Raw genomic sequence first — 27,628 nt, 5'->3', positions numbered from 1 at the left:
AAATCAAAATCGTACGCGAAAGAGAATGGAATGAATTTAATTCTGTTCAATAAGAAAGTTGCTTACATTCGCTATGATGAGATCGGTAGAGAGATCTCATTTACGAAAACACGCATAAGGGGAAATTAGGTCTATTAGATAGACAATGATCTCGATTATCTGAATCCAATAAACCTGAACGAAGCAATCTTTTCTGACCTCGATTCGGCTAAACTGCATCTACTGGACTAACTGATTTTACTCTGGATACACGGAAACCGAGATAGAATTATCCTGAACTGGCTGCAAAACTGGTAACACTGATTTTATCGAAATGAAAATAAGAAATCCAACGAAATTTATATAAAATCACAATAGAAATACTTTCTATTGTGATTTCTAGCGATTTGTAAAAATTAAAAAAGACAATAACATTTCTTAAAAGTAATCATCGAAAACCTACACTAAAATCAAGAAGAATAGAGAGAAAAAAATATCATACAAAATCTTTAATCACGTCAACAGCTAAATATTACTAAATTCCTTCAATTTTTTTGATAATAAAACTCTAAGCATGTTAACGACACAGCTATATCTTAAAATTTTCTTTAAAGGGAATGTATCTTTAGTCCTTAAAAAAATGCCTGTATGCCCGAATATTAAACAACGATATAATTATCTCACTTCAAAGGGGCGCAAAGTTTCGAGGTACGAGGGTTAATTAGAAGAAGCGATGAATCGTGGTTGTGAAAAATGAAAAGGAACCGGATCCACGAGCAAAACGCAGTAGGGCTAGAAAGAAAAAGAAAAAGAAAAAGTGGGGAGACAAGGGACCAGGGCAGAATCTGGGAATGCCGAAATTTTTGGCGCGCTGCCAATGCTTGGTTATCTTATTATGATCAACCGGAATTAACGAGCTATTTATCGAGATTACACGGGGTGATATGCGACGTTATAATCTAAAATAAACCGACGCACCGTTCCCCGGCTTTATCAACCGCTTTTAAACCGGTATTCGCCAAACACGCGATACGGATATCGCGTTGTTATTGCAAACAACCGTCACGTCTACAAAGCACCGCGAAACTTCAACGAAAAATCGTTGCATTCCTTTTGCGACTTGGGGGGCCCGCTGCCCTCGCGATTTTCTCTTGTAATCAGTCCGCTCTCATTGACAGAGTTATCGATTAGATTCGATTGTCGATCTCCGGTTAAGGTGGCTTAAGGTGCGATCATTCGGTCGAGATTTCGGGGGAACGAAATATTGTTTGCCATGTTTGGACGTTTGTCGATATGAAGATTACGGATTGTCACGTGGGTACGTAATATTTTTATCGATATTGTATATACGGTGAATACTGATGAAATTTATGGTATATTTTTTGAATTGTATCCATTAATCGAATTTTAATGTTGTTATTATGTTATGCTATGATATATATTTGTAATTGTAAATCATGGTGTATATCTATTATGCTTATATTTTTTAAAAATAAAGAGCTAGTATAAGCATAATAGATTTAAAAACTTCTCTAATGTAATGAATATTATCAGTGAATAAATATTAATAAGTATAGTGGATAATATCAGTAATAAATAAAATGTAAATAGTAAATAGTGAATAATGCATGCATAATATTGCATAAATTTTACTATTTATTTTATCAGTATATATTTATTAATATTATATACGTTTCAGTAAATAAATAATAGTAAAATTTTATTTAAAAAATAGTTTAAGATTTCAACGTAATTTTTATGACAAATTATGCTGTTTTAAATAACTTTTACTCTTGATATATATCATAGCATAAATTACTTGAATAAATTGAAATGCAAAGATTTGGATAAAATCGTTTCGCTCTCCTGCTATTTACTCCTTTCTTAATTTCAATTTGATATATTGTTTTTCCATTTATGTTTAACGGTAGTATCGAATATGATAACGTGTATTGAATTAATTGCACAAAAAAATAAATGGATAAAACATATATATTCATAACGCTGGGAGGGTTAAATATTTCAATTTAAAATTTCTCATACTAATAAATATTTTATTTCTACGTTTCGCTAATATAAAACTTCCAGATAGATGCGATAGTCGCTATTTATAATTCCATCAAGATCTTTTATAAATCCTTTTAAAAATGTTTACTTCGAGTATGACTCGAATGTATTTTAACATTTAAATTTAAATGTTAATCAAACAGGAAATAATATTTCCTTTGCTAAATTTCTCACAACAACAACAACATTATATCTAACTTCATATTGAAGAAATATCTATCGTTTGAAGAATGTAACAAGTTCTTTTTTCTTACTCTAGCAAGATTGTTGACTAGCAACTTGTAATTTTCACAAATTAACTACACCTATTCCCCGTTTAATATTCATGCCAAATTAATCTGAAAAACCTTTAACATTTTTTTACACCGAATTAAAAGTGAGGAAAAGCTAGTTGCATCTATGCAGAGTACTTAAAGTAGTCTGCTTTTGTAACAAGCTTAAAGAATATAGATACTAATCTGAATGAGAGAATATTCATGCGAATTTATGAATCTGCTCATCAACTATTTGATCTACACTGTCAACGACTCTACACATAATTGTTCTGGAATTATGAGATATACCGATAATGATCTACAAAGTGGATATATTATATTTTATGAATCATGCATCTGAACTCTTTTGTATCAAAGACTTATCCTGATTTGAAAAGATAAAGTCTATTATAATTCAAAATTTTTAATCACAATCATATTGGGGACTACAAAAATTAATTCCCAAGATTTCTATTAATTTGCAAGTATGCATGATTATAAATAAAATTCCTTAACGATACAACAAATTATTTCACGAGATTCTTAAAATACCAAAGTATAATTAATTCCTAGCAACCCTAATTTTGCAAAATAAAACAATTCCAGAAAACTACAACTACAACTCGAAAAATTTCCTTTCCTGTACAATATCTTTGATCAAAAAAGTCCTGAAACGATCCTAAAATTTGCAATCCTTAAAAAGTGCGACCACAATTCACAAAATGCAAACTTTCGTCCACAAGATAATAAAGAAAAATTATAATGAAAGACGAAATTGTAGTAGTCGAAAACCACCGCTCCAAACTATCGTAACAACTTATTACCCCTTAAATCTGAAATTCAAATTACTGTACTCCAATCCCATCCCCAAAAGATTGAGAATCCACGAACTGAGAGCCGCTTTCCACGGTATACGCGGAACGAAGAGTTCAGGAAGATTGACGAGGAAGGCAGTGACTCGGTCGTCGGGAAGGGCGACGCAGAAGGGCGAAAAAGGGAGGTGGCAAATAAGACGGAGGGATCGCTCGCGTGGATTCGGCTCGCTTCATTCGCGCGTGCGACGAGGACAGAGTAAAAGCGGAACGGAGTGTGCGACGAGGCGCGCGAGAAATGAGCATACGGAGAAGAAGAGACGGAGTCGGCGGTCGGCCAGTGCGCGAAAAGAATAGCTGGCTGATTCATACGCGAAGTCACGAGCCGTACGTCGTACGCAGCCGGCGTACGGCCGTGCAAGCGTAATCGAAAACACACGAGATGCACACGTTTCACGGCGAGCTTCCCTTCTTCTTCTTCTTCTTCTTCGTCGTCGTCGTCTTCTTCTTCTTCTTCTATTCCCTCCTTCGCGACCGTTTTTATACCGTCGAATTCTTTCTTCCTTCCGCGAACGTTCTTCGATGCTCGCGAATCATTCGAGTCTCTACGAACTATTTCCCTATAGTTATTCTGGCAAGTAAATTTTTCCAATCATAATTAAGTCAAATTCTATTATTTGACGATCATCTCGTGTAAATCTATCAGAAAAGAAATAATTAATCTGATCATCGATCTTCTCTTAAAGAAGGGAAGATCGAAAGAAAATTCTTTTTATCGAGTGAAAGGATCAATCCTACGATCCTACCAGTCGGAGGCATCGCGTCTTAAAGGTGCAAAAAGGGCGTAAAAAGGAAGAGGACAGAGTGGGCGCGCGATTGGAATAGTTAAAAATAACCTGGCCAAGTGTCCTGCGCCGAGCTCCGGTTCCTGTAAACAGATCCGTGGGGAGAGGCACGGCAAAAGAAGCAACGGAAGAGACACGTGGCTCGCGTGTACCACCTCCCGACCGAACGAGAGCATCCGATAGAGTCTCCCTGGTGGTCGAAACGAGACAGAAAAAGCATAAAAGGAGTATTACATTTGACGGTAGTACTCACGTGCTTCCATAGAGGTATCTTGACTCGGCGGTGGCAACTGCGTCGTCGTCGTCGTCGTCGTCGTCGTCGTCGTCGTCGTCGCGGTTGGCAACGTAGTCCTAGCCGTGGACGACGAGCCTTTGGGGTGCGACACCGTGACCTTGACCTGTTCCTCGCCCTCCTCGTCCTCGCTCGCCGCCTCTTCCGGGCTCGGGCGTGTCCTTACGCTTCCAGCTCCCGACTCCTCATCTTCGGGATACGACCACGCTGACATCGGCCTGGCGACTTTTGTGGTCCACTCGACGACACCACCACCACCACCTTTTACCTCACCACCACCCCCGCCGCCCCCCCCGAACACAAACCTGGCCCCTTCCTCGTCTTTCGCCTTCGTCGTGTCGCGTCTTCCCGCGGATCTATCCGAATTCTCACCTTCCTCGTCCCACGGCACAGTTCGATGAATCAAATACGGATAATACGGAGCTGTAGTCCAAGGGACGGGTACCGTGCTCACCCTTCTCCTCTTCGTCGTCGTCGTCGTAGTCTTTGTAGTCGCCGTGGTTGTCGAGTAATTCTCGTCCCGGTAATTCTCGCCGACGCTCGAGTCCTCGAGACTCGACGACGTCGAGTCACCACCACCACCGACAGTTGTTCCAGGTAACGAAACGGTACCACCACCGTGGCTACGCTCCTGTTTGATCCTATCGACGAGGCTCGAAGATCGTTCCGCGTAACGGGGACGAGGGAATCTCGTCGGCAGCCAGTACGGTTGAACGAGGCTTAGAGTAGTTGATCCTCGATCATCGAGCAACCTTGCAGCGACAACCTGCCGCCGTCTCGACTTGGTCCTCTCGTGAGCCAGACCTCCTCCTCCTCCTCTTCCTCCTCCTCCTCCTCCTCTTGCCGATGCAGGCGAAGAAGAATCCGTTGTTCCGATGGATGGATCGATTGTCGTTTGTTCCCAGGGAGAGAGCAACCGACTCCTATCCAGGCCGTCTTCCGATGGGGAAGGTAGTTGCTCGCGATAATCCAATTCTCCCTTCGGGGAACGATCGTGCGGTGGATTTTCCGGGTGGAGGTTGGAAAATCGGCGGGTAGCTCTTCGAAAGGAAGACGAAAAGGAGGACGAGAGTAAAGACGATGAAGACGATGACGACGACGATGACGACGACGATGATGACGATGAACGGTCGAAGGTTGATCGAGGCGGAAGACGAGGAGGCGTAGCGTCGAGGGACACGTGCGGATCGGACACCACCGGCGCGGCCGTCGTCGTGCACGTTTGATTGCCAAGGACAGCGACGACGAGAAGAAGCAGGGGCAAACCCACCCCCGCCCCCGTGGTGACCCCCACAACCCCCGGCCTTACAGCGAAAACTCTCGAGGCCGTCCAGTCCAGCTGGTTGTAGGCCGATCTTGTCGATGATGATGATGATGATGATGATGATGATGATGATAAAGACCACCACCACTACCACGATGACGACGACGACGACGACGACGACGAACCCTCGAGATTCCACCGACTCTCTTCGAACCCTCTCCCCCCTTCCTCTTTCCTCTACCCACGCCAAGATTCCTCTCCTCCGCCTCTTCCTCTTCCTCTTCCTGATCTACATCCAACCTCGTCCCGTTATCGTCCCCCCTTTCCACGACACCTGCTCTCGCCCTTAACCACCACCAGCAGATCGGGCTCCGTTCGTATCGACCCGATTCCAGCTGCCTCTTTTTCTTCTTCCTCTTCTTCGTCGCCGCGACAACTGGTCCACCCACGAGATTTCGGTCTCGCATTTATCCCGTCGTGTGTCGAACGTTTCTACCGAGGTATCCGCGTCGCGCGTACTCGAACCACGATATCGCTGCTACGCGACCGCGCTCCGCCATCATCGCGAGCCGTGCCGATCGTTGCCAGGAACGATCGCCGGGCGAGCATCCGCGAGTACACGCGCCTCCGCTGCTCGCATCCTCTGGTGTTCCCGCTTCGCCGCGCTTCTGCGAATCTCTTCGTCAAGCGTTTATCGGCCTCGAGCAAGGATTACGATCTATCTGTAACAAATAATCGTAGAAAGGTTATTTTTAATTCGTTTAATTAATTTACGAGGAAAGGATTATAGGGAATTTTTCCCGAAGTTTTTTATTTTTACAAAAATAATATACTCGATTCGCGGAGGATTAATAATGTGATGATACGATGATAATAAATAAGTTGATAGATTGTTCTATTCCAATTGTTTGATGTAATGTTTGATATAACTTTTATCGAACATGTGTCACTCGCGATATGATGCGATATTTCCATCTTATCATGTTGGAAAATTGACAAAATTAAGTATATATATGTAGGTGAATTTGTATGATTGGATGTAGGGACGTTTGTCTTCTCGTTTTGTAATAATGTCCGCTTTAATTTAACCATGTTTGCTTAACCAATTGCTTAATTTAACCAATTGCAATGGAAATTGTTAAAATAAAAGTTTTTATGCAAAGAACGTGTACTGTCGTATCAAGTAATGTAAATATACGTTACTATTTATTCCAAGAGAAACGACGAGCTGCAAATTATCTGTGAAACGCTCGTGTCTGATAAGGGATAATAAAGTCAATCAAGTAGAATTTAATTTTTATAAATAAAATAGATTTTGATATAAATCATTTTTTCAAACGTTACGTTATTATTGATGATGAAAAAGAAATATCATCTATTGAAGATTAACTATGTCAATGGATATAACTATACCAATGATAATTAAAAACGAATTAAAAACGAATGTGTGGATTTTGCGATAAGAAGAAACAAAAAGGCGTGAAATGAATTCGAACAATTAGGAAATTCAGAAAGCTATTGATATGCCTTTCTTCATCTACAATGCGATATAAATATAATTATCAAAGGCTCAATATCATATATGCGTTCGATATAAAAGAACAATTGAATTTCGATCTAAATGATATATTGGGATAAATTACAAGAAATTAAAAAATTAAATATTGATTCCAAAGATATCAATGGATGATATGCCATTATCATTTCTATATAAAATCCTATCTCAATCTTAATCCTGTTTTTCGAGTAACAAAAGAATAATAAAGAATAATATTTATATAATTTATTTATAACAAAATATAACAATAATTTTACTTCAACTAGCCGAATAAAAAATAATTGAAAAATCATCTTTACATTATATTATTTACATTAAACATTTTTAGTTAGGAAATCAAAGAAAAATCAGATGCATACACCGATACGCTTAAACCGATTCCTAAACATAACACGGTGAAAATAAAATCACTGCAATAAAGGCATCGAATGCACAACGGATATCAAACGTATCCAATTATAAACAAGAGGAGATGGGCCACGAGATAAAGAGGAACAGCCCCGTGCACCATGCACTGTCTTATTCTGGTCTATGGACTCATGCTTCCTACAACTTCCTAAAATACGAGCCCCGAGGAAATAGTTCACGAACGTATCTCGAATGATTCGTTTCGTTCTATGTTCTCTACCCTCGTTCCCTCCCCTCCCCTTTTCGTCCCTCTTTTGTCTCCATCGTGCACGCGCGTGCTGACAATATAATACAATGTAATGAACCGATATCCAACACACACGTGAAACGCGTCCTTTACTTTTTTCTGCAACATGCGTTTCTATACGCACGCACGCATACAGCATAAAAATGAAAATGTTGCCCCGCGGAACGCACACTTGAGATTTCGAGTGATCCTTCGTCGAGTCGACCTCGTATCGCGTAGATTTATTATTTACGTCGAGCATCGGTGAACTCCCTATAGCTCTTTATACGGGAATATTCGTACCCCTTGGCAGTAAACGCACGTAATCATCGAGCGAGAAATAATTATTCCAGCTGCATAGGCGGGAACGATCGAGATAAACTGTAATCAATATTCATGATGTCGCTGATAAAAAAAAAAAAAAAAAAATAATAATAACGATTGATATCTCGATAAGAGATAAGATGACTCGATAACGAGGTTCGATCGAGACGATATATCGCTCTGGACGCGATCTCGTGGAAAGTTATACGATCACGATATATCATACGATTGCGAGCATACGTATATGTATTATTCTACGTATTTTGAACGAGGGAACGTGTGGAATGCAGAATAATGTATAGGTTAAAGGAATATACGATCGTTTAATTCTTAAGAGATAAGTTTGCGTTTATTGAAATAATAAATAATTATTGCAAATATGCAAATATGCACAATGTATTAAATTTCAGATAAATTTATAATTTTTCAAAGCCGGGTGCATATAACGGAGGATAAATTTCACGGATCACGTGACTGGTCTTTTAATCATGGCGTCCAAAATGCGCGGAATCGCGTATCAATATATTAACGGTTAAATATCGATTGAAAGAGATATCCACGAAAGAATGTCCGCAAAATTTATTTACCAAGCACGTTAGAGGTTCCATTAAGCGCAGCATCGTAGGGAGAGAAATCGCTAAAATCCTATTTTTATGAACGGTCGTCGGACATGAATAGTTCAGTCCACTTCTCCGCTACAGGCATCGTCTCCTAGAATACGCCAACATAGAATCACGAAGGAGGAAAAGGGATGGTGGTCGAGAACAGGCAGAGTGGTCTGTTTCTACTGTCCACACTCTCCTAATGCAAAACTCATGTAGCATCGATAGTCGTCGACTTTAGCCATGACATCGGTGACTGGCCGGATAGTCGTGTTTCGCGATGTTTATTCAATGCACTTTATCGAACAGGAAATCACGAACAACGAGAAAAGTGGCTGACACAACACAACCGATGAATATTTGTTTACGTAGAAAACGCGAATCCCGCTAATTATAGTCACGGAGTCGAAGGGAGGAAACGACGAAGACACTATTTTTACGAGTCTCCCGCCAGAATATCGTCTGACTCCGTCTGATCGTAACAAAGCCGATAGACGATAAACGAACGATTAACTGACTCTACTATTACGTCTTGTTGTCACAATAAAAATATTTCATCGGTTCTGATGCATTTGACACTTCGCAATTTGATCGAAAACTACCGATACAGACACTTTGTATATGGCTTCCCAAGAGCAACTGAAACGCCATCTAAAGACGCAGAAAAATTTTGCCGGCACGGTAAATAGCGCCTCTATTAGACACAATCGTAAATTATGATTGGCTGGAAAAGAAAAAACGCATGCTGTGTATATGATATTAAGTGATATGGTTAATAAAAAGTTAATAAAAGTTTCTTTATTTATATATATATTCAATTGAATAATAACAACAATAAGTTAAAGACGTTGGTTTACACGTCTGTTAATGAAATCAATATCGATCAATCCGCAGAATTTTTTCACGGAAAGTGAGGTTAGAATACAGCACGAGTGCTCGCTTGGTCTGTGTCGCGCGCGCGTGTCAGCGAGTGGGAATTCGGTGTTTTCATGAGGAAAAATGTGCGCGGCACGCGTGCTGACGTTCTATTTTCGAATGAAAGGCGCGATCAGGGGACAAGAACGAAAGAGAGATGCAGAAACTGGGAGAGAAAGGGAGTGAAAGAGAAAACGGACAGACACGAGAAAGAGAGAAAGACGAATCCGTAAAGCGTGTATACGAAACGAAGAAGAGAAGAAGCGAATAAGATAGATGTAGGAACGAACTGCGAGGGAAAAGCATGGAACAGAAAGCGAGAAAGCGACGCAACGAGAGCAACAACATTGTGCAAAAACGAAGACGGATTGTGATGCATCTGTATGCGTATATATGGGAGTAAAGAAGACAGAGCACGAGTGAGTACTCTTTGAATACATGGCGGGAGAAGGCGGACAGAAACGGAGAGCGAAAGGGATGAAGAGAGGGAAGGAGACAGAGAGCATACTGCCGTTGTAGTGTGGACACCGGCAAGGAACTCTGACTCGTCTTGTGCTAGGCGGCCATGCTGGGTCTCTCTTGCGTTCCGAGAATGGGTACCTTTTGCGTACACGATGAAAACTCGTGTATCCCCTCGCAGAAAATTCTATCGCGCACGTTGTCGCTCACACTCGTGAGAAACGTGGTTAGATGGAATCACACGGCACAGTGAACGATTAAGAGTATCGTTGAGAGGAAAAAAACAAACGAAAATATAAATAAGAAAAAAAGGGGAAACAAAAATGTGAATGCAAATCGATGAAAAAGAAGACGACAATAACAACAACTACAACAACAACAATGATCACCAACAACAACAACAACAACACAACGTGCGCAAAGTGAATTCTGTTAGACGAAAAAGATGAAAAGAAGCGAAAGGATGTAAAGTAAAAAAAGAGACTAAACGTGCGAGAGAAAAAGAAAGGAGACAAGCACACGCACCGTGTTGACCACCACGCGTTCGCCGTTCGGGATGAGGGGAGGGGGCACCTCTGTTCACGAGCACGATCAGACGTATACGCAGTACACGTAAAACTACGCGCGGCAACGACACACACGACCAGTGCACGCGTCTTCGCGGCGGCTCCGTGTTTTCCACCGTGTGTAGCGTGTCGATGCTGGCTTTTCCTTTCTCGGCATGGACGCCACGGCAGCCACGCCAAGAACGAACGAAAAAGAAAGGAAGCGGAATCGAGCGTGGATCGTACAACGAACGACCGAAGCTCGAAGCGAACGAGCCGAAGATCCGTGGAGCAAGCGGTGCTGCCTATCGGATGGCACTGCGTTCAGCGCCGCGGTGTGCGACCCCCGTCGGCCTTCATCGTCTTTCCTCGTCGCGCCTCGTCTCGTCTCGGCGGCGCTCGTCGCTTTTCGCCCCTTTCCGTCCCTCGAGTTTCTACCGCGTCTCGCGTTCATCCCACACCTCTGTGTACTACCTTACTCTCTTACTCGCTTCTCTTTCTCTTCTTCCATCTCGCGATTCTCTAAACCCCTTCTTCCGTGTGTAACACCCTCTCTCTCTCTCTCTCTCTCTCTCTCTTTCTTTCATCACTGTTCCTGTCTCCTTCGATTCTCTATCTCGCCGCCATCGCCACTGTCACCGCTACAGCCGTCGTGGCTGCCACCGCCGCCGCCTCCACCGTCGCCGTCGGCTCCACCACCGTCACCGCCACCACCACTATCGTCACAGTTGCTGTCGTCGCAGCAGTCGCCGTCACAGTCATAGTCAACGAGTGCTGTCGCGAAAATCTGTCTGGTTTCTTGGCCAATCGCCGGCCCAAGTCAACCCGATGACCCGATTCGATTCGCCACTCAAATCGTACAAATCCGTGTTCCGTCTCTACACCTTCTTTGGTCTCGACTGGCATTAATTAAAAACTGATTTTGTTTGGAAAAATTCACTCCACTGGGGAACACCCTGTCACATGACACGATCGTAATAGGTATGCTTGAATCCGACGCGTGTTATTTCCAAATATAATCTCAAACTCGTTAAAGGCCTCGTTGAAATTTCATTATTGAATGAGTGGCAAGAATAGATGCTATACTCGCCGATTAAATTACCTTTCTATACATATATCTGGCTAATCCATTACTCGAGGATTTCATGAACTATTGTATTCAATAGATTAGCTGTTTAACTGCGTGACTGTCATGATAAATGAACGATAAAATTAGAAGTGAAACTCGTGTCCATTAACATTACCCGAGAGTAACATAATAATTTCTCCTAACAATCCCATTAAAAACTGTTAAAACTCCTTTTGAAAAAAATATCGAAAAAATTGTGATTGCGAGGTGTCGAGAGAGGCGAATAAGGGAACACGATCGGTTGTTGCAGTATAAAACCACGTGCACCTAACGCGAACCCTATTGATAGTGTAATAGCCACGCGATCCGTGGCACGCACCCGCAATGTCCTCCCTCCCTCCCTCCCTCCCCGTAGACAATCGGAGAACAGAATCCGAGATTCTCCAATACAGACGAACCTATGCATATTTGGCACATCACACCCGGCACGTTCCGTTGAGTCACCCTTTCGGTCTCAAGCACGCGCAGCAGACGTAACGCGGGACACATGCCGGTCGTACAACCGAATCTCGATACGGTGCACCAATATTTACTCCTAAATCGAATTGCTTACAGAGAAAATGTAAATATGACATTTCAGGAAAATAAAAAAGGAAAGAATGTCGTGGGAGGGGAATATTCAGTCAGCAATAATGATATTCCGCTGTTGGAAATTTGCAATTCCAATTACAAATACACAATTATATTCATTTGTATTTGAATACGAATTCAAATACAAATTTTGAGAAAGTATATAAGTGTATAAGCTTGCTTACTTGCAATTTTTCTGTTCTATTTTTCTTCCAAATTCGAAGTTAACATTACAGTGTTAGATGGAGAGATTGATTCAGTCGTATTTTTTTAAATATGAAACGTTTACATTTCACATTTCGACTAACTTTTTGTTAGAACAGTAATTTTTATCTTTCTTGCTGTTTTTAAGTCATGATTTTAAAAAAAAGGGGGGGAATGAGTAATAAATGAATGAAGATTGAACGAAGACGAGGTATTGATCGTAGGCGAGGAATCGATGTGCATTGGGTCAGTGATAATAATTTATCAAAAAGTTTAATTGTGGAACGGCAAGCACGATATCCATTTCTTAAGCTTTTGTCTCTGTGACGAAAACTGGTTTCTCGTTCACCCTTTCTATTTCTTAGGGTAGGTGATAGTATCGATGCTGTTCCTTATTTAGAAAGGAGGACGTCAGAGATGTCGAGTTCACCGCCAGAATCAACCGATCTTAATAATTCGACGCTTAACGATTTCATGATACACCGCTTCGTGGACCCATTTTTACTTTAACGGGGATGTACGAAATAAGACGAACGTTGGACAATATAATTCATGTATCGATCTATAAGAGAAAATCGGAAAATCAGAAGATGAAAAGATACGAATGGAATCAAATTTGACTGAAAAGATTTCGTATTTTTAAGTAATTCGAAATTAATTATATTTAATTTCTTTATAATAATAACACTATAATGCATAGTCAAAATAAAATTAATATTGAAATTTCGAATATCTATTGTTATTTTTTTTTTATTGTAAATATATCATTCATTTAATTTCGTAATCATAAAGTTATAACTTCATGATCTCGAAAAGTATATATCATATCTTTTTTTTTATTAAAAAAAAAAAAATGATTTAAATCACTAAAAGTCAGTTTGCCAAATTATTGAGATAGTACTTGTTTGATGCTTCATATCAAAACGAAAATAAAAAAAACACGCGGGCAATAAAATTAATCCTCCATGGACAGTTTCGATCAGAGATCAAAATTTAATTTCTAAATCCCTTTGAACAGATTTTTATTTTATTTTGGCCGGTTTAAACACTTTAAACTGGACAACAATTCTAAATAAATGAAAAGAGCAACTGAAACGATAAAAAAAAAAAGAATAATGTCCGAGATTGCAGATTACTCGTGGAAGCAAAAAAATATATTTATATCCTGATTCAGGATTAATCCCAATTGAGCCCCCAAAACTGTTGGGTTCTCCAACAGTTCTCTTGGTCTCTGCCTCGTTACCCGATCTTTCTGACCACCGGCCATTCCATAAATACCACAACATCGTTAAGATTTAATCGAGTTAATACCCCGCTTGCCTCCACATTACCATACCCAACGAGCCTCGGAATATCCTCCGTATATTCCTCCGTCTAAATCGCAACGAGACGAGTTTCTCGGTCATCAACGCGAGCGGACTCATCCCGTGCCATTTGCCTACCGTCGTCGTTGCGGAATAAACCTTATCTCCGGCCTTAGAGATAAGGGGTCTTCGATCTCGGCCCGTGTCATAAACAGAACACCGGCATAAGAAAGAGGATCGGTCGAACGCACACGATGGTGTGTAGTCACTGGCCCAGAGGAGGGAACGTCGAACCGAGAACGAATCTCTCGTCGGCGAAAGGCGAAACGTGTAGGCCGATAGGTGCATTGAGATACGAGGTTTCGCGAGTGGAGAAGGGAGAAAGAAGAAAGGGAGAGGGAGAGAGAGAAAGAGAGAAGGGACGAAAATGTAAAAATGCGAGTTTTACGAGACGCTTGGACAGCAGCATTCCACGGACATACTTGGAACCGGACACCGGGTTCGTGGAACCGGGACGGTCACTCGAGAACTATGCTATTTAAAGAAAGGCACACCGAGGAGCACCCCGTTTACCGTTACTATCAACCTCCGCCGACCTTTTGCCCGTCACTTACGCGGCCAGACAAGTTGAATCACCGTGCCTCGGCTCTGTTGCAATCGAGATTTCATGGTTAACCCTTTAACCAGGATACACACGTGCATCGGTATTTTTATTTCGCATGCGAGCGATGATATCGGGCTTTTAGTATCGTTAATGGCGCGATGTCTGTCCGTCCGACAGACTGTAAAATGGGAATAGATGATTTGTTGAATATTTAATTTACGATATATTCTCTACCGTTGCGATTGAAATTTCGTACCTAAAAAAAAAAAAGATATGGTTAATAATTGATATTTTTATTTGAAAATTGTGCATCTATCCGATACATATTCATTTCGAGAATAGTTAATTAGTAGAATAATTAATTTATGAATTTGATTGAAAATTTATGATCTAAATTTTAATATATTGCTATACATTCGTCGAGAAATATATTTCGAGAATAATAAAATATATCCACACAAATTTTTGTTTGTTAAAAAAGTAATATGAGAAGAGATAACAAGATAAAAGTAAACGTATATAGAGTAAAGAGAGTAAGCATCGAGATAATCCTAAATGTCACTCTACATTTCAATATCAGCGAAAAGTTTAAAAGTTTAAAAGTTTAAACAACGAATTGTTTCGCTCCGCGATTTCGCGAAAGAATAGAATTTAACGAAACCATAAAGTGCAAGACGAATTCTGATAAACGACCATGGTACCATTCGTTTCGCGTTGTTTTTCACTTTAATCCTTTTCCTCTGTAATCCTCTTATATCTTTATGAGACGAGTTGGATTCGGAACTAACGAAGCGTCGATATTTTCATCGGGTATAGATTAAACCGTATCTGTTCCCGTTATCAAAACCTACAGAATATTTTTTTCGCGAATCTGTATGAAATGGAATTTTGCTAAAACAGAAACAGGATTGATATAAACAAAAAATTAATTTCCACAAAGACAATCAAGATGAAAAATTGAGAGAAAAAAAGAAGAAATCAGAGAATCCTTGAAGAGAAATTAAAAACCTCGTTATCGGAATCGCAAAGGAATCTAAAAAAAAGTTTCCTAAGAAAACTAGGAAAACGAGGAGCGGAAATAAGGACAAAGAAGGATTACAGGACCATTGATAAAGATGAACGAAAATAATTTCCACGAAACTGCTCGGCGAAGAGTACAAGAGGAGGATAAGAAAAGTATAAGCGCTGGTCGTCGGATCGTGAGATAGAGGGGCCGAACGGGGGTAAGGAGAGTTTCGTGTGGAGGGAAAAAAAAACAAAAAAAAAAAAAAGGAAAAAAAAATGAGGACAAAGAAGGAGGAGAAGAAGAAAAGGGTGGTGGAGGCAGGGGAGGTAGAAAGACCGCGGAGATGCGAGGCGCGATGAGAAGGAACGGACGTAGTAAAAGGAGGTGGAGTAGAAGAACGGAGAGACGTTTAAAAGAACCTCAAAGAGTATAAAGACCAAGTGATAATCGGTCAGAGACCCTCCACCGGGGCCAGACGGCTATGCACTCGGTTGGAGTGCCAGGGCAGACAACGGACAGACGTACGGACGTGCACAGGAACGAACGGACAGACCGAAGCAACCAGAACATATTGTGATGGCCTGCTGCACAGGCCTGCTCTCTTTCCTTCTCCTTCTCTCACTCTCTTTCCCTTTCTCCCTTCCTCGCCTCTCTTCCTCCCCTCTCTGCTTTTCTCCTTCTTCTGGTTCACTCTTCTGGTACACTCCAGGCCATTGCCATTCACCGGCATGTCTCGTCTCTCATTTTCCAAGCCCGTTGCTCTGCCTCCTCTCTCTCCCTCTTCTCTTTTCTTCGAGCCCGCTCTCTCTCTCTCTCTCTCTCTCGTCTCTTTTCTTGCGTTGCCTGACCCCTTTGCTCCTTGCATTTTTCTCTTTTCCTTTTTTCTTATTCTTCCTTTCTTTCTTCTCCCTTCTCTTCTTATTTTTCGCCTTCTTTGCTCACTTTTTCCCCCCCTCTTTTTTTTCCTTCTCGCTTCTTCCCATTTCGCTCCTCTTGCACCTCCTTTGAGGGAGGATAGAGAGAAAGAGAGAAATCATATTTAATAAAGCGAATAATGAAAATTCTGTCGATTTTCATTTTTCCGTTGCTTAGGAGATTTAATTAAAATATCTTTCAAAATATTCTTTAGATCGTTTAATAGAAACGAAGGATAAAGATGATAGAGAGACGAGTTTTTCTTCTTTCGTACGAATATTTCAGTTTGAAATTATTAAAATGTTGTAAATATTTATCATTTTTATATTAAATGAAAGATTTGAAGCAATAAAGAAATCTATCCTTTCGATCGCTATTCAAAAAACCTTTTAACAATTGTTCAAAAGGCTATAAAATTTACGCCATAATACCGTACTCTATTTGAATTACCAAGTCTTAAAGTAACCGTAGAGGATAGTAACGCATGGTGTGAATGTTTATAGCAAATGACTGGCAATGAGTATCGAATGTTAGACATGCATGGAAGGATGAGTCGTTTGAGATTAGGGTGCAAGAAGTGTGCATGACCACCCAACGTTCCGGACGTGACCGTATGTATCTTGGGAATGTCTGCATGTTTTTCTGAGGGAAAGAGATTTTAAAAGATTATAAAACATATAATCCTGCTTTTTCATCCTCTTGGAAATAACTCTTCAAAATTTCACGACGAGATCCAATTCGTACTCCAAAAAAAAAAAAGAAAATTGATATCAAAAATATAAAAAGTTGCAGAAATACAACGTAAACAAAAATTAAAATTACGTGAAATTAATCTAATTTTATTTTAATACGACAATTAAAACGTATCAATTCTTGAGGAATATCTCATTGACCACGATTTCAAATGGATCAACGAATCCACTCATCTCCATCGTGCAATGAATAAAAATTTCACGATGAGATCCAATTTGTATTCCAAAAAAAAAAATTGATATCAAAAATATAAAAAGTTGCAGAAATACGACGTAAACAAAAATTAAAATTACGTGAAATTAATCTAATTTTATTTTAATACGACAATTAAAACGTATCAATTCTTGAGGAATATCTCATTGACCATGATTTCAAATGGATCAACGAATCCACTCATCTCCATCGTGCAATGAATAATCGACTAATTCATCAATCGCGCACAGACATCAAACATTTCTCCATTCACAATGAATTCAATTTCCACTCTCTATCTATCTACGAGGAGTCTACAACATACGTTCTAGCCTGAATATCCTTTCGATGTTTCCCAACGTTCTTATAGAATTAATGTCCCGGACGCTCGTCCAGGTGGAGAAGGATCTTTAAGCGTATTCCTCTCGCGCGCGACGATCAAGGCTGCACCGGCCCTGCGTTCTCAGACAAGACGGCGCGTTTTGTAGAAACACGATCGCAAGAGCGTGGATAGCCACGGAGTGGTGGGTCTCTCTGGACAATGTACGAGACACAGTCGGGCTAGGAACGAGGCTGATTGATGGAGCAGAACATTCCTCGTGGTTGGCTCGATTCGAAAAAGAATTCACGCGCTCGAACGATTCTGAATCAAACGTAATGCAATTACGCGGTGTCGTGATTTTGGAAAAGCTATACAAAGCGAAATATATATTGCGAATAAAATATAAAATACCGTTTTCCAGCAAGTTTAAGAAGAATAATATCCCTTGCAAATTAAATACTGAGATTCGATTCCTCGAACTATCTATCTGATTCAACAAATCATTCGAAAGTGGAAAGTTAATTCTCAAAACTTTGAATAATTCGAGAAACGGGCCCGAAGAGCGGGGAGGGCCGTTTCACAAAGTTTCTTTTTCCTGTCCAACCTGTCGTTTATCCAGCAGCTCCAGTCGTTCGACCGCGTCATACCGCATTGGAAACGAGGCCCCGGCCCATCACGAATCTTCCCCGCTCGTCCTGTTATTATTCCATCAAATACCAGAAGGCAGCCAAGGGCGTAGAAGGGATGGTCAAAGGGGAAAAGGGAGTGGGAAAGAGAGGCAGAGCGGACGGTGAAACTGGATGAGAAAGTGGAGGCTCCGGGCAAGGGCTTCTCTCTTTTCGAGCAGCCTGAATTTTTGCGGCTGTTTTTTACAGTTACACCTGCCGTTCCCGAACCACTGATCGCAAACGTCACGCACAACGTCGTATCGCTTCGTTACTTCATGCGTGGAACATGAGGACAACAGGCCTTGTATACGAATACGCAGGGTGATGGCTGGTGATGCTGCCACCAGTTACCAAGCCACGCCACACCACAGGCCGAAAAAAGAGAAACGAGGAGGAGAGGGCGGCCGAAACTGGAAAAAGGGGGAGCTGAAAAGAGCGATCGGCCGATCGGTCTAACGACGAGACCGCGAAAGGGAATATACAGTTGGCGACGAACCCAGACGCCGCGCGTATACTGCCTCTCGAAGTTGTTCTTTCGAAGTCAATGAACTTGTCGATTATGCGAAATCAGCCGGGGCCTCTCGCTTAAATATTCAATTAAACGGCCGGATGAAATTTATACGCGACCGGCATCGAACGATCGGCCTTTGGAATCGGGTGCCACGTGTTCCATATCTGGTCGAAAAAAATTTGAATTTCCTTCTTTTCGATTAATTGTACATATATATATATATATATCACGTAGATGGATCACGTATACGATGATTTGTTTTAGCTATGCTTCATCTCTTCTTACGTATCTTTTAATAATATTCAAAATTGCACAATTTTCTCTTTTAGAAGAGAACGTGTCATTGATGCAGCACGGATGAGGTAATGTGTTTTAGAAATGATGCAAGGCAATAGAATCCACAGATCTATGGATTTGAGAATTATAGTACGTCGAAATTAAAAATATTATAATATTAACATTGGAACAAATATTTCATTTAATATATTGCTTTATCAAGCAAATTAACACATTTATTAATTATCTACACGATTTACTCGTAAACTAAAATCAGTAAAATTAATATTCGTACCATTATTCTCAAATTAATAAATAAATTAAAAATTTAACATAATTAGAAAATTGATTCTAAAATTTTACCCAATGTACGTATCTCGACACGAATTGATTTTTCTCGTTCGTTTCTTCCCTTTCTCGTATACGTGCACCGTTGTTATCTGTTAATAACTGAAATGTTTGCAGCCAGCTCTTTCCAAGCGTCGCGACTTCGCGCGGACAAATAACGCGTCACTCTTTGTACCCATCGCGCTTTTTCCTTTCCGCAATTTCTCGCGCATCACCGGTACACCTGTTGAATGATCCTCTTCACGAGTTGGCTACACGAATTACAGTCTCGGAATCGTTACCGATTTTTCTTTCACCTTATCGATTTCATAATTAGAATTTATTATAATTAGAAATGCAATTTTCTGGTTAATTTTATACTAACAGAGTTACTATACGAATTTAATTAAATACCTTTTTAGAACATTTAGAAAATTACTTTTTGATTTAGATAGAAGTAACTTTAACCAAGATGGGCTAATTTTAATCTCTCAACGTATATAACTCTAATATAAATCCCAATAATTCAAACGATTTTACAACCTACTTACATATATATGCTACGTTTCTTCTTTATCGAGTATGGGGCCCAAGATGAAATCGAGACATCCTATGAAGAAGGTTGCAATCGGATCCAGAAAACGTTCGATACCATCCTGCGACTCGTCGATTTCCCTTTTGACCCAGGAGGAGGAGGGGGGGGGGTGGGGGAAAAAAACCGTTTCACGATGCAAGAATACCTTTTTCCTCCCTCGATCTAGGCGGCTGTCTCCGCGACGCGACGGGATATATATGCATGATTCCAGAAAATTGAACGGCTCCACGTCTGACAGGGGGCATCTATTCAACTGTACGAAGCAGACGGTGCACGCTCGTTGAAAAATACATGCCCCCCTCCCCCCCTCTCGTATCGTATACGAAAGCTCGCCGGGCGTCGAGGGCAAATTGGATTATCGGCGATCAAACACGGAATCCGATCAAATCGCTCGGAAAGGGCTTCATCCTTCATCTTTATCGGTTCAACGCCGTCGCCTGCCCGTCACACATGCCCCCTCCTTACAATTCTTCCCGCTGATTGCAAAATTCCGCATTCTGCCGACAGATCACCGGCACGAAGACATCCAGATCCCGTCTCAAATCACATTAAATCGCGGCGATTGTCCATCGATCGTGGCCGATAATTAAATGATCGACTCTTATCATTGGATTTATGCGTAGTTTCCTCGATTGCTCCTGAAAAAAAAAAACGCGTTAATTCTAGAAGTGGAAATTCTTTCAAGATTTTTTATATACAACAATCTTCCCTTTTATTATCCTGCAATCATACCGTTGTATTTTGTGTAGATTAATGCGATGCGATGCAAATTCTGCAACTAAAAATTATAATCGTACGTTAATAAAATGATCTTTTTATGAGTCAATATAATGTAATATTTATAATCGATCTTATATCTTTATACGGAGTTCGATTTCAATTCCGAATTATCCTTTTTCTTTTCAAATATATACATACTCTTTGATCAAAAGTGATTGGACGATTTCTACGAGAGAAAAAAGAGAAATGGCGGGATCAAGGGGGGATCGAGATAACGAAAAAGTGGGCGAAGAAAACGAAAGGAAGGAAGAAAAAAAGGAGAAGAGGAAAGAAAAATCGGAAAGAATTACGCGATTATCACGGAAGGGGGAGAGGAGAAGGAGAAGAGAGAGCGATAAGCCGTCAAAGGGCATTTGCCGCTGCTGGACCAGTCGCCGGATCGTTCTCCCGCGTTAACCACGATGAGGAGAGAGGACACAGGGGGTGAGAGAGGCGAAGAAGAAGGGAGAAGGAAAGGGGTAGGGAAGCGCGCAGCAGAGGGCAGAGAGAAGAAGAAAAAGGAGAATGAGAAAAAAGCATCGTCAGAGCAGCTAGGTAACCGCCAGGAGTCGAGAGTTATCGTCTGGCGATAAAAGTCGATGGCGATAATAACGGCGATATACTCGTTCCCTCCTCCTCCTCTTCTTCCTCCTCCTCCTCCTCCTCCTCCTCCTCCCCCGTTTTGCTCCTACCATCAGTGGTTCCGCTGTCCTTCTTTTTCTCTCGTTCGGCCGGGGTGATGCACACTGGTCTGGCCTGCGTCCGCCTGTCTGGCTGTCAACGGGTCGTTGAACCCCCCCCTTGCCCCTCTTATATCCCATCCGACCGGTGTCTTCAAAGCTTCGAGACTTATCGTCGTTTAAATGCAACGCCGCGGTCTCCGCTCCATGGCTGCACGCAGCCCGACCGACCCTCCTCTCTTCGCCCTTACCCCTCCCACAGCTGCACACAACGATCACCGCAACGCGCGGCCAAGTACAAAAGTGGGCAAGCAGTCTTTAAAACGAGCACGATCCACCGATTCCATCGTCGTCCTTCGCCGGCTATACTACTCCAGGTAGATATATATATATATATGTGTGTATGTGTGTACGTCGTCCTTCTCCCCTTTCCTCCCCCTCTTACATACGTCCATACATCGGGGATTCCATCTCGATGATGTTCGCGTGTAACTCGATTGTCGACCGTCAACGAGCGTGGCCGCGCCAATGGACAACGCTCGATCGCCCTTCGTCGATTAATCATCTCGATGATCCCGGAGCGTGGGGGAGGGATTATATCTCTCGGTTTGACAAGCGCGCAATTACTCCTCTCCTCCCTTTCGCGAACCATCCCTCCTCCAAACACGTTGCTGCTGTTTCACGAAGCGGAGGAGTCGAGCAGTTTTCCAGTCGCGAAATCTTTTCTCTCCCCTCGTATCGGTGAATGGGAGATTCCCCCCCGATGGCGTCAGGGAAGGGGGTGGGTGGCAGATAGAGAACAGATGCGGTGTATTTCCTACGGAAACAATTTAAACGACCGCCGCTACTGCAACTCCCCCCCTGAAGACGACGAGGCGACGAAGGGAGGCGAAGAAGCAGCGAGGAGAATGAAAGAAAGGCGTGGAGGAAAGAAGGTGGCTACTAGAAATGGTAATAATAAAATCTGGAGGAGTCGAGAGTTAGGTGAGAGGGGGATGTGGGTGCAGAGGGAGACAGGTTGGGGACAGGTCGGGCGGGGGAGGCGCGAGGACAGAGTATTTTAACTTTTTAAGGGGGTGTACGGGAGCAGTAGGAGCGGAGCAGTTCACTCGAACAGTTTGGTTGGCTTGTCTGCTTGGGGGTGAATCGGGGGTTAGTCTAGACGGGAGTCCCCCGACTTCCACACCGCCTCTCTCCACCCTCTGGTCACCCCCCGTTGCGCGCCACCACCACCACCACCACCACAGACTCTCTCTCTCAGACTGTGAGCAGACAGGTTGCGACCAATGTCGTAGCAACCCCTCTCCTCGTCTCATTCTCTACCCCTTTCTACTCACACCTTCCCCGATGCACTCGTCCAAAATCTCTTAACCGTTCTTTCTTTCTTTTCTTTCTCGCCTTTCTATTTCCCTCTTTCTTCTGTACACCGTGTCCCAGGACAACGGATGCAAAAAACGGGTTTAAAGAATGGTAATATTTTTGTTATCCGGATTTGCAAATGGATTTGTTTGTTTAATTCTTCGTATCTGGATGCTCGCGTGCTGAAATGAGCAAAAATTTTAATCATTATTTCCGAGAGGAATAAGAAAAATGATGTAACGTTCCTCCGGTTTATTTATGATACCATCATTCTCAATGTTCTCGAGACCAAACCAAAAAAGCTTTATTCCCTTCTTTCCGACATATTTTTTGGAATCATATATTCTGCATATCAGAATCATCCCCTGTCCGTTTACATCATCCGTCCTGGGACACCCTATACATCCATCCTTCTCTCTCCCTCTGGAGAAGGCTCGAGCCAACGAGTGGATGTGTACAAAAAACCGGGGGTGGAGGAAACGAAAAAAGGGCGCGAAGAAAGAGGCCGGGGAAGAAGAGACTCCCGGCTGAATCAACGGGCGAAATATAAAAAAGGAGGGAGAGGAAAATGGAAGGAAACGAAGCATTATGCGAAAAAGCGGCGGTCGCCGCGAGATATCGTTCGCTCGCGAGCCATTCGACGCTTCGAATCAGAGACATCATGTTAGAATACTAATAATAGAGGCGTTTATTTGCGCGAATAAGCATCGTTCGCCCGATGCTGCTAAATGGGCGACGTATTTATTTGTGCCACCCGAATAACGCAAATAAATACGGGCCCGTAATTTTCTCTCGAAAAGCGTGGCTTCTTGCGGAAATGGGTCGGCGTTACGCGAATTTTACGGGGGAGCATAATCGTTGGGATGAATTCGCCGCCCGTTTCAATGATAATTAACACTTCCGCGGTGTAATTCCGGAAACGAGTGGGTGGCACAACTCTCGCCATGCGATAGTTGTTGCACTATTAATATGACACGGTGGGAATGGATTGAAAGTTGGATTGGATTAAACGTTGAAACGATTTTAGACGGCGTTTCCATTGCGATCTTTCCTATGAGGATTAAAGCAGGATTTGCACTCCAATTCCCAGACTTTCCCGAATACATCCGTTGAAAGGATTGCGAAAATTTTTGAAGCATTTTTCTTGCGTATTAACGCAGATACATTTCATAAAGATGTGTTCGATGTTAGCTTCATAAAAATGGAATATTGCACGATTGATGTAAAGAAAAAATATTTACTTTGAGGTACGAAGAATTATAATACGTCGAAGGAACGTAACGTTAATTACAATTCGAAATTTTTATAATTTAAAAATCAGCGAAACGATATGAAACAAAATCCGATCGTAAATATATCGAAGATTAAGCACACGAGATATTTCGTCTCATCGCGAGTCTCATATTGCGTTTGCAAAGAAATTAAATAACAAACCCATTCGAATTTCGAATCGCATATTTCACCGATACGCGTACAAAATTTGCGTGAAAGCTCTCGCGGCTTTCTATAATTCATCAGGCGATAAAGTCGCCTAAGCACACCATGGCTCCAACTATTTTAAACTGTCTAACTCGAACTTTGCTACGTGCCATTATCCCCAAACGTGTTCCCGCCGGTATCGTTCGATCCGGGAAGACCCGTTACTCGAAGAATAATGCAAAATAAGAAAAAGCGTGATTGACGATTTATCTTTATTCAAGCCAGGCATCGATGACGATTCGACGAGGAAGAAAAAGAGAAGAGAGAGAGAGAGAGAAAAAAGAAGAAATCTCGTGGAAAAATGCTCGACGATTCACAACCGTTGCTTAATACTCTTTGTGCTCGTTACATACGTTTACGACGAGATAAATAGCGTGACGAGGCTGAATCATCTTTCTTTCTCTTCACAGAATTCAAACCACCGCGATAATCCCCGTTGAATAACAATATATATTTTCCCACTTCGGATAAAAATTGCGCGACATTGAATTTCTTTGCGCATTGATTCGAGCCGATCGTACCCGGCAGACGTGTAAATGTGTGGATTGTCCACGTGTTCGAGACGAATAAACACATTATTGTTCCATTACAGCGGACGGGCATGCGAGAGATACAGCAACAATAACATTATACATGTAAACAATGGTGCAACGACCTCGTGTTGTTATCACGTAGTCGGGTCGGCGAGTGCACGTATGCGGTTGGTCAGCCCGATTTCTCGAGACTTGTGAGAAATTCTCGCGAGAGATTAGATATTCTCGTATTCGATCTTTCGGGGGAGTAGATGTGCACGAGGAAATTCTTCAGGCGTGATCAGTTCGGTTATCAGTACGAGAAGATCGAAGAGTGGCTCCATGCGGAGTTCGTTGAGCATGGAGAACGAGCATGATTAGGATTGGGTTGATTGTATAATGCGCGGGTCTTGGGGTGCAATTGCTCTCGTTTGATTATCCGTAATGATAATCGATGCCATACATATTTATTCTTAACATTTCCTTCGAATCGACTAATTATTCCGTTCTGCTTTTAACGTAAAGCGTATGAAAATTAATAGAGCAGCAACTCATCTTCCTCTATAAACATTCGTGCGAAGAACGTTTCCCGTAAATTTCCAACGTGATCTCCTCTAATTCTCAAAACGAAATGAGACGTCACATCGGCGAGGAAACGATTCCGAGTGGACGCGTAATTCCATCGCGTTTCGCCAATTTTCCCTCTCCTCCCTTGGATGAGGGAGGGAGAAAGAGGAGATTGTATAAGCAGAAGCGTCGCCGTCGACAACAAGCCCAGCACGAAATTTCTTTTGTGGAATCAAAGGCGAGCGAAGGGCAAATTCCCTGACAGCGGCGTGATACGAGCGAAACGCGAAATACGTCCACGATCCCTTTGATCTCGGTAGCGACTGTCCGCCACCTTGTAAAGCGTATTGAAATTTTCCAGGAGCAAATCGTGTCGATGTGTGGCCGGGCAGAATACGGCGGCGGGCTGGGCACAGCTCAAAGCGATGCGTGGAATGTAATTGTCGGGCTCACGAAGAATGCTCGAACGGCTGACAAAGACGTTGTTACTGTACGATCCATCCCTCCCTCTCTCTCTCTCTCTCGATCGCTCTATCCCTCTCTTTCTCCCATCCACGACCGTTTCCGATCAGACGTAGAAGAGACACGGACACACTCCTTCGATTCACAAGACGTGCAGTTAACACCCTTACCGACTGCCCGTCATAAAGAATCCTGTAGGCGGCCCGTAGAAATTGTTAACCCGAGCTTTGCTATAAAACGGTCGTTTGTCATGATAATTATAAGCCGCGTGTCGCGAGTTATGGATTTTATTACGAATTGCTTTTAGGGCGGCTGAATTATAAGCCATTGAATCGAGTTTATTTCTAAATATCCACATTGTGGAGATTTAAACGCGGTCGGCTCGAAGTGGAATATGACTCGTCCGGATCAGACTTGGAAACTTAGAATAATATATGTAATTTCTTTTGTCTCTTTTTATTGTCGCGTTATAATTTATATTGCTTTCTCCTATAATTTATATCGCTGTTCCATTGTGATCGAGATATATGTGCCATCTAGATCAATCCAAAATTTCACAATGTTAATTAACGATATTTATCGCAAAAAATGTCCAATATAGCGAGTATTCATGTTCTCGAAACGGAAACACGGTATTGAAAAAAAAGAGAGAGAAAAATGGAACCAGCTCGTACGATTCGATTATTCGTAGAACAATGTGTTTTCGTGCGGCTTTTGCAATTGTTGCGCCGCAAGACGGGGTTCCTGGAAAACGCACAATGCAAATCGGAGCGCGTTCAAGTGGCACGGCCCGCGGCCGGCCAACAACGAAATATAAATTGTTAATGCGGGCTGGTTATTGTCGAGTTAATTTTAATCGCGTTTTATGCCAAGAGCAACGCAGCCCGGTCGCTTTTGTATATTCATGACTGGCGATCGTCTCGTTGCTTAATTCCCCGCCGGGGCATTATGCTCGTAGGAGGAGAACGAGAAGCAGATTTTGCCCACGGCGATCCTTTCCAGAGCGCTACTCTTATACTCTCTACAGCTTTCCTTCCTTCTTACCTCCTCAGCTCCATCGTTCTCTTCGCGCGCGAGACAGACGAACGAACGGAAGACAAATCTTTTTGAGTGCACATCAATTTCGGATTATTTTCTTCTCCTTTCGTGTATCATATTCGATATCGTCGAGTGCCTTCCTTTTTAATGATAAAGATTGGTCGATTTTCCTGCAAGTTTAAAGAAAGTTTAGAATTAAAATGAGAAATTATTAAGAGGAAAACGTATTATATAATGTCATGTAATACTTATTTTTTAACATTTAAAGTAACGATGAAAAGTTGCTCTCATCCTTCTTGGAACATAGAACGATTATGCGATGAGATGCTGCAAAATTTAATAGATGTAACATTTAAAAATTCAATAATTAGAGATACAAGTAGATATTACGATTAAACTCTCATCCAATTAAATAAAAATATCTTTTAACATTGTAATTCCTTTAACGCAATAATACTAACGCTAATACAAATGCAACGAGGAGAATGCTATTTATTACGATCGGGGGGATGGAGAATATAGACCGAGAACGAAGACTCTTGAACTTGGGATATTACGAGCAGAAATAGTTCTCATCAGTAACGAAAGTAAAGGAGGATTCCAAGAATTAAAGATCCCGATCTCCCTCGTGGGAGGTTTTAATGAACTTTGACTCGAGTCGCGCCCTCGACGAAGTTATCGCACCCGCTGCGTTTCTCCCCGGAGAGGAACTAGAAGGCCTCCGTTAGCAGGCCACCGATTCCAGACTAAACAAAAACCATCTGGTTACACTTTTTTCCCTTTCTCGTGTCATAATCAGCGGGCACGTTTCACTGTCCCCTTCTTTGTGCCTCTATTATGACTGGT

General features: G+C 41.9%; 1 protein-coding gene and 2 long non-coding RNA genes across 4 annotated transcripts in view; 1 reads left to right on the top strand and 2 right to left on the bottom strand.

The window, feature by feature from the left end:
• Positions 1-5,792: 5,792 nt before the first annotated feature.
• Positions 5,793-13,128, bottom strand: LOC107965073. Its single transcript, XR_001704528.2, has 2 exons — positions 10,531-13,128; positions 5,793-6,235 (listed from the first exon to the last, which is right to left on the bottom strand). It is a non-coding gene; the product is annotated as an uncharacterized LOC107965073 (long non-coding RNA).
• Positions 13,129-16,639: 3,511 nt separating this feature from the next.
• LOC113219057 lies at positions 16,640-21,467 on the bottom strand. The gene is made up of 3 exons (XR_003305508.1): positions 21,378-21,467; positions 20,659-20,704; positions 16,640-20,564 (listed from the first exon to the last, which is right to left on the bottom strand). It is a non-coding gene; the product is annotated as an uncharacterized LOC113219057 (long non-coding RNA).
• Positions 21,468-21,534: 67 nt separating this feature from the next.
• The window catches only part of LOC107965072, a 37,569-nt gene continuing 31,475 nt past the window's right edge, over positions 21,535-27,628 (top strand). For both annotated transcript variants that reach the window (XM_016914448.2, XM_016914449.2), the window contains exon 1: positions 21,535-21,742. In XM_016914448.2, the coding sequence (XP_016769937.1) occupies positions 21,549-21,742 (194 nt within the window). In that variant the 5' untranslated portion in view covers positions 21,535-21,548. The remainder of the gene's footprint in view (positions 21,743-27,628) is intronic.

This window comes from Apis mellifera, linkage group LG10 (assembly GCF_003254395.2).
Source record: "Apis mellifera strain DH4 linkage group LG10, Amel_HAv3.1, whole genome shotgun sequence".
NCBI lineage: Eukaryota > Metazoa > Arthropoda > Insecta > Hymenoptera > Apidae > Apis > Apis mellifera.
The sequence above is the reverse complement of the archived record's forward strand: the minus strand, read 5'-3'. Positions and strand labels throughout refer to the sequence as shown.